Raw genomic sequence first — 13,985 nt, forward strand, 5'->3', positions numbered from 1 at the left:
AAATGCATTACTGAAGACTGGAGCAAAAAGCTGCGTGCATGGAGTAAAATGCAGGATCACTGGGATGGACAGATTAAAAGTTGTGTTGTGAAGTTGACTCCGTCACGTTAAAGCTACTGTGTAAATGTGAATGGTTCAGGCTTTCAACTTCTGCTGCTTTGTATCTTCATAGACGCATAGAATGGTTTGGGTTGGAAGGGACCTTTGGAGGCCACCTAGTCCAAACCTCCTGCAGTGAGCAGGGACATCTTCAGTTAGATCAGGTTTATACCTTATACTGAGGAGAAGTGCAGGAGAAAACTATATTCCGGTTTTGGAAAGTCAGAATGGTACCTTTTGTGCCACTTCTGTACCTTCCTGGTTGCTTGGCCTCTTCTTTTGTCCTCACTTTTGTCCAATAATAAATGCTTATTTGGCAATCAAAAAGCTTGATTAGTAAAGGGTGAAGGATGTCCAGAGGAATATACTGACTTCAGGAAAACCCAAGTTTAGGAGAAACTGGGAACAGACTTCAGACCCTTCCTCAGCATGGACCTGGCTGTAACTACCAGGACTATCTGTGAGCAGTCCAGTTGTACCACTTGTGTGAATGGCAGGGGGATTAGAGGGAGGAGCTGGGACTGTCATGGAAGATAATCTGCGTGAGCTGCCCCTTGGAGGGACAAGACCCTGTGACTAATCCCCATCTGTATGAATATGCGGAGTACCTGAGTGGTGGGGGTCATCCTGTGCACCACTCACCTCTCAGTAAAAGGGCACAATGGCCTTCTAGGCAGAAGGCTCATCAGCTCTCAGCATGTGTTAGCACACAAGAGGTGTGCTAGGTGCATGTGAGGAAGGATTGTAAATACAGATAATTCAGTGACTTTTTCTGTGGAGAGGGCTGAGTGGTTGAAGGAAAGGTAAAGGCAGTCAGATTAAAAACACAGTCCATGCATACCTGCTTCGGGGATGATGAAGCATCATTTGAAAGGGACAGAACTAAGGACAGACAGTTCCTGACTTTCAGAAAACAACTGGAAAATTCTGGAGTAGCACATGGCTAACCCTCTGGAAATCAATTTTTTTTTCCCCCCACAATCAGTTTCTTTAATGTTTTCACTTTTTAATAAAACTGAGATTATCGTTCACTTTGCTATTTCTTCTGAGAGCTCACATCCCACTATGTCTCCCTCTGAGCTTCTGTCCCAGTTACCCAGGGCACAGAGCTCCCTGGAGCCTGTCGGAGAGTGTGAGCGGGGGGCGGGCTCAGCCTCCCCCTCAGCCCTGCTCCCCCACACCCGCCAGTGGCACAGGGGCCGTGGGACGGTACAACGGAAGCTGGGAGCCACTCATTTCAAATGTGGTGATGTTGATTTCATCTGCTTCTTGCGTACTGCTGAGATACATGCTTATTTGTGATGAAAACACTGAACGGTCTACATGAGCGACTGTGCTGAGCACAGCCCGGAGGAGCTCAGACGTCCCTAAGTCCCAAATCCTCTTCCTTTTATCTCCTCCCCTTTTCCCAGAGGACATCATCTTGTGTTGTTTCTTCGCTGTTGGGAAACAAAGGTGGACCGCAGCTGGAAGTCCTCCCCATCCCCGCTGGGCTCTGCTGAGGGCTGCCCCTAAGCCGTACGCGGCAGCGCCCTACTGGGGCTCAGAGGCCCCGCAGGGCGCTCGGGGCCAGGCGCCTCTCGCCCTCCCGGCGGGTCCCAGGCCCAGCAGCCGGACCCGCCGCACGCCGCTCGCTGCCCCGCGGAGGGCGGGCGGCGCCGGCGGAACCGCCGAGCCGTTGCCTTGAGCATCGTCCTGGGCGTGCTGGCGTTTGCCACAGCCGAGCGCTGGGTCGGGAGCGGAAGCACCCGGGTCCGGCACGGGAAAGCGCCGCGGGAAAAGCCGCGCCGGTGGTAGTAGGGGATCTCCAGCCCCCCCACTCCCACCCCCCCCCAAAAAATTAAATAGTAAAATTAACGATAATTAAACTCGCTCGGACGCTGCCCGTCCCGCTGAACTCCGACTCGAGAGCCGCCGGAGAAAGGGAGGGTGAAACGACCGCGTCCCCCCGCCCACCCCCCCGGGCCGAGGGGCGGCGAGCGGCCCCGCCCCGCCCCGCCCCGCCGCTTTCTGTCCCCTCTCCCGCGCCGTACGGCCGGGCGCGCCGTCTCCATCCGCTGGCAACTTTGTGGCGCGGGGCGCGGGCGGCGCCGCGGCTCTGCCCTCACCGGGGGGCGAGGGGCGACGGGCGACCCCCCGGGGCCCCGGCGGGCACAGCCACCCGCCCGCCATGGCCGGCATCGGCATCGACCACTCCAAGCTGCCCGGAGTCAAAGAAGGTAGGGGTCACCCGCGGGGGGGGTGGGCGCGGAGCCCGGCCCCGGGCGGGGGGAGCCGGGGGGGGGCGCTTCGGGGGCTATGGGGGGAGGGAAGGGGAAAAACTCTATTGTCTTGTTTTAGGTTTTTTTTTTTTTGAAAAATTATTATTTTAATTTTTTCCGGCCGCGGGGACGGTTTGCGGCGCTCCCCGTGGAGCCGGGGCGGGGGGTGCGGTGGGGGGTGGCTCCGTGCTCCGGTCGCGACACGGACGCGCGGGCTGCGTGGGGCCCTTCGGGGTTTGCGGGATCCGTCCCGCTTTTCCGTGCGCCGCGTTCGGCGGGTCGGAGGGAGGGGAGGGCAGGGCAGGGCAGGGCAGGGCGGGCCGGCGGGGAAGGAAAGCGGTGCCAGCTGGGGGGCAGCGGCGGCCGCCCTCCCGCCCGGCCCAGGGCTGTGCGGCGGGGAAGCGCCGCTTCTCCCGGGGGGCGGCGGGGAGCGGCGGCAGCCCTTTGTCTGCGCCGAGGCCGCCGCTCCCGCTCCGCTCCCGCTGCCCCGCCGGGCCGGGCCGGGTGGGAGGGCTGCGAGCCCGGCGGGCCGCGCTCCCGCTCCCACGGGAGGTAAGCCGTGCGGGGAGTTAGCCCGGAGACCCTACGGCGTACCGGCGTGCCACCGTGTTCCTGGCGGTTATGGCTCGGCTGGGTTTGGAGGCTCCGCTCAGGGCACTGGAAAATGGGAGCGGAACTGTGAATATCCACAGATTCGGTGATTTGAGGGGGACCGGCGATGTTGAGGTCCCAGTTAAAAGTACTTGGGTCTACGGGGTTTTTGTGAATACTTTACCCTTCGTTGAGCTTTGGAGCACCGAGCGGCCTCTTCCACCCTGCAAACCCCACTGTGCACCCCAAGAGTGCAGGGGAAGGGTGGGCTGTAAGCGGCCCCGCTCGCTTTTGGGGTGTCCAGCTGCAGCGGCTGCCTGTGCCTGCCAGCTGAGCCCGTGCTCGGGGCACGGACCCCTCCACGGGCCAGATTGGCCTCGGCTTCCCTGTTAGGAGAGTATCTGCTTCACATCTGTGCCTTTAAGCTTAATTAAAGGTCCCCTGGAGCTGCTTCGGGTTTAAAAATCTTTGTACGAAGTGGAGCCTGTTCTTTCTGACAGTGATATAAATCTGTAGAAGCTCTGTCAAAATCAAGTTATTTTAGATTTATGCTGTAGTAATGGAAACTAAATACAACCAAAATTCCTTAAACTTGTTTTCCTTGCCACTGGCAGTTTCTTTTTCTGTTTTTAAAAATCAGTTCTTGCAAAATAGCAAACGTGCATTGGATGATTCAGAAGTAGAGTAGAAAGTGTCTGTCTGTGTAGGGAGCTGGAGGTTCCTTTTGGCCTCTTGTCATCTTTTAATGCTTTGCTTCTTATCGCTACTGGTAGAAAAGTAATATCCATGTGCTGAAGTTTTAGGGGCTAATGTTGGTCCTATTAAGTCATTAGCAAAATTGTTATCGGTCATTTTAGCATGGCCAAGACCTCGTCCTTAGCATCTGTCCACACATGGTTACTCAAGAAAATCAATCCAATTAACTTTTCTAGTAGGTTCTTTAAAGTGAATTGAATCCCTGTGTAGACACTCTTGTTCAGAATTTAAGTAGCCTTGATTTGATTTACCTTGATTAATTTTTGGAGTTAACAAACTGGACTGAGTTAAGGTCGCTTACATGCTGAATGAAAGTATGTTTACAGGGTTGCAGTGTAGCTCAACCAGTCCTTGGTAGATTTGCACCTATGGTTAGCGTAGATTAAGTTGCAGGAGTGTCCTGGTGTGACAGTCTGTTGTTACCTGATAGCAGTTGGATTAAAGTAGTGTCCCAGAGCAGCTCCGACGTGCAAAGTAGATGAGGCCTGAGCCATGTTCCGCAAAGCCTCAGGCACGTTTCACGCTTTTAGTTTAGTGACATCATTTAGTTTTTATTGTGGAAAGTGTTGAAACCAAGCTATGCTTTGGATTAATTCTTTTCGTGGTCGATGGTAATGCCAACCAAGGCAAGAAATTATTTGCCTTCCATACCTAGGGAAATATTTATTGTTCCTGATACAGAAATCACTGTTGATCCTTCTGGAAAAACATTCTTCGTTTTGGGTAAAGGTCAGCTTAGTCATTCATTAACAGTGAAGAACATTATTATGGTTCTTTACCACCTCTGCTTTGGGAGGGGACGTGTGATGTCGAGGTTCTCCCTGGCCGCAGGTAGCGGGTAGCGAGTCAGCATCGTTGTCCTCTTCTGGTGTGGTCTCTTCTACAAATGAGGTCATTTCAGTGCAGTGATGGCAGTGAAAAATCTGATAACTGTAGCTAGGTGCTGCAGGAAGCCTTGCTTCTTGTGTTTACTTTCTTTTTTTTTAATCTTTAATAGCGTTTGTATTGGCTGTAGGCCTGATTTAGGGGGGCGTTCTGCTGGTGAAAGCTGCTTCAGCCAGGACAGTTTATTTTATGGGCAGGGGTTTACTGGTGTAAAATACACCCTCAAAACACTCCTTTTCTAGTATAAACTAGACCTTGGTGCCGCAGGCTGATGTTACAGAGCCATTTTTCCATGGGCAGTGAAGTAGATGTTTTGACCGCTGTGGTCAGTAAAGCTCTTGTAAGTTATTTACTGAAGGTTTTGGTGTTAGTTGCAATCTGTGGGCAGAGTTTCTCTGCCTGTATTTCTATTTGCCTCTCAAGTGTCTGTGACATTTTCTCTTTTCACAGAGCAGCTTTTGCTGTGTGTTCTTTTGACCCACCCCAGGGGACTGCTCAGCTCTGCGTGTAGATCTTTTTTACTAGAGGTCTCATTTGTGAGCCTTCTGGGGGCAAAAGCATCCTGGAAATATTATTTTAATTAGTTACTTCTAAAGCAAATATAAGAAACTGGCTTAGGCTCTGCTTGATCTCTGTCTCTCATCTCTTGTGGTCTGATGCATTACTAGCAGCTAAAATTAGGAAGGGCTACACCCTCTCCTTGGCTGCCTGTTTTAAATGAGCTCTTCGGTGTAGCTCCCCACGCCATCTCAAAGCACTGTGTATTGTCTCTTGGACCTGGGAGGCACCCCTGCCTGCATGCAGAGCTGCATGGGGGGTGTTCCCTGGGTGGTATTTTGGAGCTGTGCAGACCTTACCTCTCCCTGGAGGATGTACCTGTGGTCCTGTCTGCTGTTGCTGCCTTTGTCGCCTTTGCCAAAGGGCTGAGGTCTGTGGCAGTAGCTTTGCAAAGGGGATGCCCGTCTGCTAAGGCTCAGTCCCTCATCCAGTGCACGCTCTCTGAGAGCCATCAGCTGTTAGCAGTGCCAGGTAGAACCCAAGTATGGGCTTTGTTGTCGGGGGCTCCTGATATTCCTGCCAGTTTGAACCCTCTGTGGGGAGAGAAAAGGAAGCGGTGGAGGAGAAAAAGAGGGACCCTGAACTCTTCCCCAGCAATGTATGGCTCTCTAGAACTGTGGAATATTGCAGTGGCCTAAGTGTTTTTATTTAATTTTATTTTTAGTAGTACTATAAAGAAGTATAAGGGCAGTACATCTGTGCCAGTCATTAGAACCAACCCTGTGACACTGCTGTCCCTTGAGCTCCAGCCTTGACAAAGGCTGATTGTGCCACCCATGCTTGGGGAGACACAGCAACAATGCTCGCACTATGGTTTCTGCTCTTCATTAAGCATCTGATTTGAGTTTATGAAGCTCCTGAGCTGCACGTTCAAATGATGCAAGTTGTAGTCTGCTGCCAGAGAGGCCAATTTCCCAAACGCGATAGGAAAAGATACACCTCTGAGAGCGGCCTCAAGGAAACAGGAATGGCTTGAATCTCTATTTTTCCGTCTTGGCAAGGTGTTCTCTGGGGCAGGCAGCCTGGCTGGCTCTCTTTTGCCTTAACATAAGTTGAATAAAAGTTTGCTGTAAGCATCAGTCTTCCTCTCAACCACAGCACCTTTCCCCTGACCTCTGCAGCTTAACATGACCTTTGCTGAGACCTCTGCAATAAAACTGCCTGGCTGCTGATTTTCCAAGTGACCGGAGAAGGGTGTCGGCTCCGAGGTGCAGTGTCTCAGGCTCCCATGGAACCAACTGATGTTACTGGCTTATATCGGGGCTTTTGGTGTCTGTGTGTGCTCGGCAACACGACAGTGGACAAGAGAAACTTCATGACTGTCAAAGGTGGAAGTGGGTTCAGAAAGTGTTGATGGCTGGCATGGTGTCTGGTGAGGAGGGATTCTGCTTTGGGAATTTTCAGGGGGCTGGTGTTGAAGGATGAGGTGACAGCTGTACTCGTGTGAAGGAAGGGTTGGCCTTTAACTGGATTAGTATAATCAGGGCAACAATTTTGAGAGCAGCTGAGGATCAGCCAGGTCACTGTGAAGCCACCTGCCCCATGCCCTTTGGCTCCAGCTGAGATGTTTCCTTGCAGCATGTTGTGCAGTGTCATGTCATGGTTTTCTGCTTCATGACTTCCTCCAAAAAGGGCTCTGAAAACTTGCATGCTGGATTGCTTGAGGGCAAGGAGGAGGTGGAGAGTGATGGGTCATAGATGCAGGCTTTTCTTTCTAGGTCACTGGTTCGTGTCCAGCTCTTCTGAGTAATAGGAGGTCTGTTTTTCCAGCATGCATGAATTCAGTAGCTGAGGCTGTGGTACTCATTTCACTTCTGGTTAAAGCTGGGTGAAAGTTTTATTATGCATTCAGTTGTTCTGGGTCTGCAGTGCTTGGCAGAGGAGATGGGCAGGATTAGCATATTTCATGCTCTTGGCTCCAAAATGCAACTCAGCAAGCAGGTCTGCCTCCTCCCATCTCTTAAGTCCTTAGCACTTATCCTCTGCGAGCTGCCGTGGAGGTTGTACCAAGGCAAAAAGATTGCTCAAAAAGCAGTCTTTGGCAGAGTGGGACTTCCAGACTCACATTGATGCCTTCTGCAGAGATGCTTCCTTAGTTGCTGACAAGTTTTTGGACTGGGATAAGAGGGGGCACAGGTTTTGCCCTCTTTTTCACTGATTTCTGGGGATGTGGGGTGGGGGGGGGGGGGTAGAAGGGCCTTCCCCCATTTGTTATACTGGGACATGGGCCATCACCTGTTGCTGCTCTCAGAGTAATGATCCCAGCTGAGCAGTGTGTTGCAGATGGCATTGTGTTTGCTGTGATCACGGGCCTCTGTTTAATCTTTAATTTCCTGTGGCTGTGAGCAACGTCAGAGTGCACGTGTGCCAGGCAGGAGTTGGAGATGGCTGCCTTGAGGAGCAGGAGAGGCCAGCTGTGCTCTCTCTGGGCACAAGGAAAACCTCGCTTGGAGAAGCAGTGGGATGTGCCTTGGGGCTGTGTGAAAATTCTCTGTTTTGCAGGAATAAGCTTTCTTTTTCTTGCTCAGAGCCATCCAGTTCACATGAACGTGTGGTGATTTATAGGATGAAGCAATGTGGTCCCTCCCTACTTCCTCATCCCCTTCCCAGAGTGTCCCCAGCTGGCTGGCATCCACTCACTTGCTGCTGCTCCTCTGTGTGGTGCTGGTTTGAAGGCTGAAGGACTGAGGAAGGAGGCTGGTCTGTTGGTAAGACTGCCTTAAAACTCGAGACGCTTAGGTGCAGTTTCTGGTGTGGCACTTGCTGCTGGCTTGTCCTTTTGTCTTCCTCCAAAGGGTGATAAAGGTATTTGCTGTTCTGCTGCTGGTGGTGGGAGCAAAGGCATTTGCTGGGCATTTCCACCAGGAGAGCAGGGCTGCTGTCTCCCCGGAGGCTGCTGTGTGTCAGGGATGCTCCATGGTCACCTTACAGTGCTGGCTTTTCCATGGGACATATGATGGGACCTTGTGGAAGTCCCCTGACACTTAATTTATACTTCCTTTTTAAAAATAGGATTTGGAGCCTTCCCACTATTTTCCTTCTCAGTACATGAAAAGATACCACATAGGTTATTGAGTGCTATATGGCCTTGGCACCGTATGGCATCTGGGAGAGACTTCTAGCAGGAGTGGAAAGAGAGCAGGAGAGAGCAGTATCACACTGTACGTATAAGAGATGCAAGGCAGGGCTGTTATCAGCCTTGCATTGCACAAAGGGGACTGGTTATGCCTGGATGCTCATAAACTCTACCTTGTAACCCGGGGCACCTTGTGAATTAAGCTTGCCAGAAGCGTTACTTTTCCTGGGGAGAAAGGTGTGGATGAAAGTCTGCTCAGAAGCCCGGCACAGCCCTTCTGCCCCTGCCCAAGGATTTTGTGTCAGGCTCTGGAAGATCAAGTGATGATTATTTTAATTGCACGCTAACCCATGGTGCCACTGCCATGATGCTCTGTCAGCCAAAGAAAAATAGTGATATCTTTTTGACTCAGACCTGGGTTGGTAGGGGTTTGGTCTGGTCACTCTTGACAGCCCTGCCTGTGGTGAGTGCTGTTCAGGACAGAAAGTCGAAGTGGGTTTGCAAGTGAGTTGCTCTTCTTCACTTCCCTTTTTCAAAGGAGGTGTAAAAAGCTGCATGAGGTAAAACTTGGAGTTCCTGTGTGTGTATGGGTATGGTTTGTTCTTTTCCTAGCCCTTCTGCAGAACCAGGACTCGGTGGCTGAAGGAATTGGCTTAAGAGGAAATGTGGGCTCAATATGTGGTATTTGGTAAGTGATGACAAAGGGGAAGAGGACATAAATGTGCAATTATTTGAAGGCAGTGAGAGACGTGCAGGTACTTTAAGGACACTGACAGGGTGGCTGATCGGAGAAGTAATGGGACAAGAGGGAGGAAGGAAGTTCATGCAAACAGGAATATTTCCTGGCAGTGAGAAGCGTGGGGGTTTTGGGGTGTGTGTGTGTTTGGGGTTTTTTGGGTTTGTTTTTTCTCTTTCTGCAGAAACCTCTCCAAAACGCATGGTGCATATAGCTTTGGCCCTTTACAGCCAGACAGGACAAGAGGCTGAAACGTGCCCCTGCAGGGAATGTTCCCTTTGGAGGAACTGTCTCACCTGAGCTGGCACACGGGCTGGGGAAGCGCTGGCCTGGCTCAGAGCAGTCTTTGCCGACGATGGAAAGCTGCTTCCTCTCTACTAGCAGAACAGCTTTGCATTGCAAAAGCACCTGATCTTATCAGCTCAGACAGCTTTCTGTTACGATATGGCTAACATTGCTTATGGGATCCTGGTGGGGAGAAATTTTTTCTCCCTCGGTTCTGAAGCTAGCTTTATTGCTGGGGTGCAGGCTGGTGGGATGGGAGGATTTATGTCCTAAATTCACCAGTGCCTCCTGGTGCCTTTGGCTGTGGTGCTGGGGGCCGGTGTGGAGCAATGGAGGACAGCAGGGAAAGATCTGGGAGCTTTCCAAGCCACCAGGGTGTTGGCTGTTCTGTGGCACGCAGAGAGTGCTGCTGTTCAGAGCTGTGCGCTCCTGCCGGCGATTCGGTCGGCGCCAGGTTTCCGAAGGAAGTTGGTGTTGGGAAGAGGCTGGGCTTTCCTGACCTTATTTGCAGCACTGGAGGGGCTGGGTCCTTGGCTAGGTCTGCACCACCCTGCCCGCATTCTTCACATCCCTGATACAAGGTGGAAAAGGCAGATTTGCCTCCAGCTCGATTACAATGCTCAGTTACCTGGTACTCCAAGCAGCTGACATTGCCCAGAGCATCAGCTCTGGCCATGTAACAGGTCAACTTGTTAGGTCCTTTTTCTTAAATTTTTCCTTTTTTTTTTTTAAAATGCTGTGAGTATACAATATCACTGAAAGGTGATTTAGGTCCCAAAGCAAAAATTTTACTTCTGCCTGACTTGGAGCTCATTTTGTGCTCTCAGAGAAGAGGCATTTAAAAGGCTGCCAGCCTGCTTCTTCCTTGTGCTTTGCAATGCACCTGAGCTGTGGGCAGAGATGCCACAATGCTCCAGGTTGGCACTGGGACCTCTGCCTCTCTGCCCATCAGGCCCCAGGGCGAGGGTCTTACTCTTCCCCCCTTATGCCACTGTGTTAAATCTGTAGTTGCTCTAAGGGCAGCGTGCCAGCACAATGCTGTGATAGGAAGGGGGATGTGTATTGTTAGTGCTGCAAATTTACTGATTCATAACTCTTGTAGATGGATGTGAAGCTTTGACTGATCTGGGGCCAGCTTTGGTACTTTGTGTTCTCCAGAGCTGACTAATAAACCTGGAGAACTTTAATGCTGGAAGTGAGGGGGTAGAGAGAATACCTGTGAGGAGCTGGTGGAGCAAAGAGGGGTTTTGAAACAAGGCAGAGCATCCTTGGTTGGTTAGATGGAGAAAAGTTGTTGTTGTGGAGCAGATTTGTAGTGCTGGCAGAAGCGGAACAGGTGGCAGACAGGAGTCCTCGCAGCTTAGCAGCTGCCTCTCTAAGAAAGGGGAAGCTGGTAGGAACCTGTGCAAGAACTGAAGCCGATTGCAGGATCAGTTCAGACACCTCCAGCTTCAACTGCAGCAGCTGGCCAGGTTTCCAAGCAAGCCTGGGAAGCTGCCCTGATGCCTATCCTGCTGGAGCTTTGCTTCTCTTGGTATCTGATCTGGATCAGTAAAATGGGGCTTGTTCTCCTGTGCACTCCAGCTGCAGTTCTGATTTAGCTACAAGCCTTGGAGCTATCTCAGGCTTGGCTCTAGTCACCCAAAGGCTGAAGAGAAAGTGGTACCTCTGAGGGACTCTTTCTTCTGCTTGTGCTCTCCAGAGATGCTTGTTCCTCTGAACGACGCTGTGTCCCTGTGATTTAAAACCACACCATGGGGTTTTGAGAGGAACTAGAACTTTTTTTGGTACCTGGCGCCTTCTGTGTGGGTGTTGGGCTTTCAGAAGTCAGCCCTGCATGAACAGTCACCAAACTGAGTCAACACATGAACTTGGACCACAAGGGCATTGAGATCTCCTTTTCTGAATCCTGTGCCCCTTGTATTTCACTACATTATCTTTTAGGATTAAGCTGGAGGAGAAGCCTGGGAGAGCTGACACTTCGAATTATCTCTGCTCCCAGCTGCCTGCCTGCCTCTCTGGAGCTGCTGTGTGAGCTTATTCACCACAGCCTGAAACTGAGAGCTTAGAAATGCTAGTGAAGCATCCAAGATCCAGGGTGCCACGGTTCCTGTAAGGCACACTGAACCACAAAGTGGACCTGCCCTGCAGAGAAACTACTGAACTGAGCAAGAGATTTATGCTTGCATTTAGCCAAGAACAGAATTTCTGCCTATCTGGGAAACTCAGCGTGTCCTTCCAAGAGTTTTGTGCAGTATAAAATTGCCTAAAATGCTGAAATGAAAGCTGAAATAAACAGATCAAAGCAAAATAGGATGATCGCTGTTGAGATGAATCTTGGAGGAAGGGAGCATATATAGTGCAAATCTCTTGAGATACAAGCTCCATGCCTGAGCAGTTTCCTGAGTGGGTGGCTGTTTTGAGTTGTGCACGAAAGGTGACTATTTTTCACTCTCCCCCCCACCCCACTGATTTAAGTTAGTGGTGTTGTGTTTAAAACTAAAACTGCCATGACATCCTGTCTGCAGAAGAAAAATGCCTCCAGGAAAGGGCAGTGTCATATGATCCATGGGACACTGCTGAAGGCATGTTTTGCAGCTACAGTAGTGCTCACAGGGACAACTTGGAGCCAGGGGTTTTGACCTCTCCTGGTGAAGGTAACTCCTGCCCTGCTCTCCACTGACATGTGTGGTGGTTTGCCCTTGGGCAAGGTGAGGGCAAAACACAGCTGTTGGAGGCAGTGTTTATTTTGCTATGTGTGATCCATGGTTGGGAGGCAGTAGTGAAAGTTGACTGCTAGGAAAACTTCTCCCCGTCTTTATTGTTGATTGTTCATTTTACACATGTGGTGTTAGCTGAGTCGACTGAAGCTGTGTCAGATGCTGGGGAGGACAACTACAGAAGCAACTTTTGTTCTCATTGATGGTTAAGATTAACTTCCTCTGCTTACAGACCCAGTTATGCCTCAGATATTGTCAGTGAAGTGTGTTTGGCTGCCTGGGGTCTACTACTTGGCTTGTGGTGTCAAACTATGCAAGCCATCCTTGACCAGTATATCTACCTTGAGGCTTATACCCATCCACCTGTGTGTTACTGATGGGTCCGCAGTGCAATGGCTGAGCTCACCAGTGAGCTTTTGGGTCTAGGCAGTCCTGTACAGGCTGATGGACACTGGGGCACTCAGGAAGGAGCTATGGAGATAAATGTTCTAAGCCTGGCAGGTAATGGCTCACAGATACTGAATTATCATAGCTTATATATCTGCTTTCTTGTTTAAAGTGGGAAAATACTGTATGTATTCAGCCCCTCAGTGCACTGACGCTTCTGGAATAGGAGGCAGCAGCTGTGGCAGCAATGTTGGCTGTGGGACTCGGGCGTTTTGGAAAGTTCTTGTGACTCAGTCAGTGGGGATGCACCTGCACCTGGCTGAAAAGGCTGAATTTTCAAAGCATGGGCGTCAGTACTCCTTAAGGTTCAAAGCCATTTTCAAGCTTCAAGTGCTTCAACTCGTCTTTTTCTTCTGGAAGTCAAAGACATGGTCTTTAACATTCTTGATCTCTGGGTTCTGTTTTAAGCTTGGGGGATAAGACAAGTTGCTCCTATTCAGAAAGATTGCAAATGAAGTGATGTAGGGTGCAATTGTCTGATGATGAAAAAGATGGCAGCCTTCTGTAATAAAGGCAGAATGATAAATTTGATCAAATTTTGTGGCTGGGGCATACTATAGGATGATCTTTTGAGATCCTTTGTGGTGCTAGTTTTTTGTGATCTTGGGTATCTCTAGCTTCCTGCTTGTACTATGCAAGCACATCACCTTCTGCTTTGGGGTGTTCAGCAGATGCTTTCTCAGCTTGAGGACTGCTCTACAGTACAGTTTGCAGGCTGTACATTCTAACTTCTACAGAAGTTAGAATGCCAAGTTAGTAGCCTCAGAGAAGGTATTTTGTGAATGCTGCTGATCTCTATTTCAAGATAGGTTAAAAAATAGACTCATGTTCTGAGGATTTGGTTCCAAAATATAAATAGTCTTCCTTTTTAAAGCATTGTTGGGCAGGTAAGAGCTTATTGCTGGAGAATGATGCAGACAGAGCACAAACCTTTCATGGCCTTGACCTCAAGGCGTTAGCTCAGAGCAGAGAGGATAACCTCCTTCCCAAACCCCAAGCTGTTCTTAGCTTCCTGGGCAAGACTGCCAGTAAAAAACCCCATGGTTCTGTGGCAATACTTTTTTACTTGGCATGTTTATGGTTTTAAGAATTAAGCTGAGACCCCTCAGTTGGTTTCCCCGGGGGGCAGCCCAGTCTCCTTGTGATGTCTTGTAGCTCCCAGCTACGTGCGATGCTCTGGCTAAGCAGAAATCATTCCTGTCCCCAGGCTGCCCAGCCCTGCCCTCCACCTGGGAGCTGCCTTCTTGTGCAAGTTTTCTGATGTCCTTGGCACTGACAGTACCTGGTGAACAAGGTTCTAGGAATGCCGCCTGTTTAACTGCAGCTGCAGCAGCTGATATGTGTCCTGGCCAGCCTCCATTGGCACCCATATGTGGTAGCAGGAGCTCGGGAATCTCCTGGTGCAATGGGAGAGGCAGGATGGAAATGAGAAATTCTGAGGTCAGGCCATGTATCTTGCAGAGCAGCTTTGCTGGGAGTGAGAAGGAAATGTCCCAGTTGCAAATTTCCTCTGGAAGCGACCCTCTGGGTAGCCTCTCACCTCCGGTTGGGTGGCTGCTTAGTCGTGTTGG

At 50.5% G+C, this 13,985-nt stretch overlaps 1 protein-coding gene across 3 annotated transcripts in view; it reads left to right on the forward strand.

Annotated features, from left to right (window-relative positions):
- The first annotated feature begins 2,105 nt into the window (after positions 1–2,105).
- CCDC50 (coiled-coil domain containing 50) overlaps positions 2,106–13,985 on the forward strand; it is a 44,670-nt gene continuing 32,790 nt past the window's right edge. Inside the window, exon 1 of one of the 3 annotated variants that reach the window (XM_064457594.1) lies at positions 2,106–2,318. In XM_064457594.1, the coding sequence (XP_064313664.1) occupies positions 2,270–2,318 (49 nt within the window). In that variant the 5' untranslated portion in view covers positions 2,106–2,269. Of the gene's footprint in view, positions 2,319–4,480; positions 4,539–13,985 lie in introns of those variants that run through there. The other 2 variants (XM_064457595.1, XM_064457593.1) reach the window with 2 other exon arrangements.

The sequence above is a fragment of the Phalacrocorax carbo genome, chromosome 7, assembly GCF_963921805.1.
Source record: "Phalacrocorax carbo chromosome 7, bPhaCar2.1, whole genome shotgun sequence".
Lineage (NCBI taxonomy): Eukaryota > Metazoa > Chordata > Aves > Suliformes > Phalacrocoracidae > Phalacrocorax > Phalacrocorax carbo.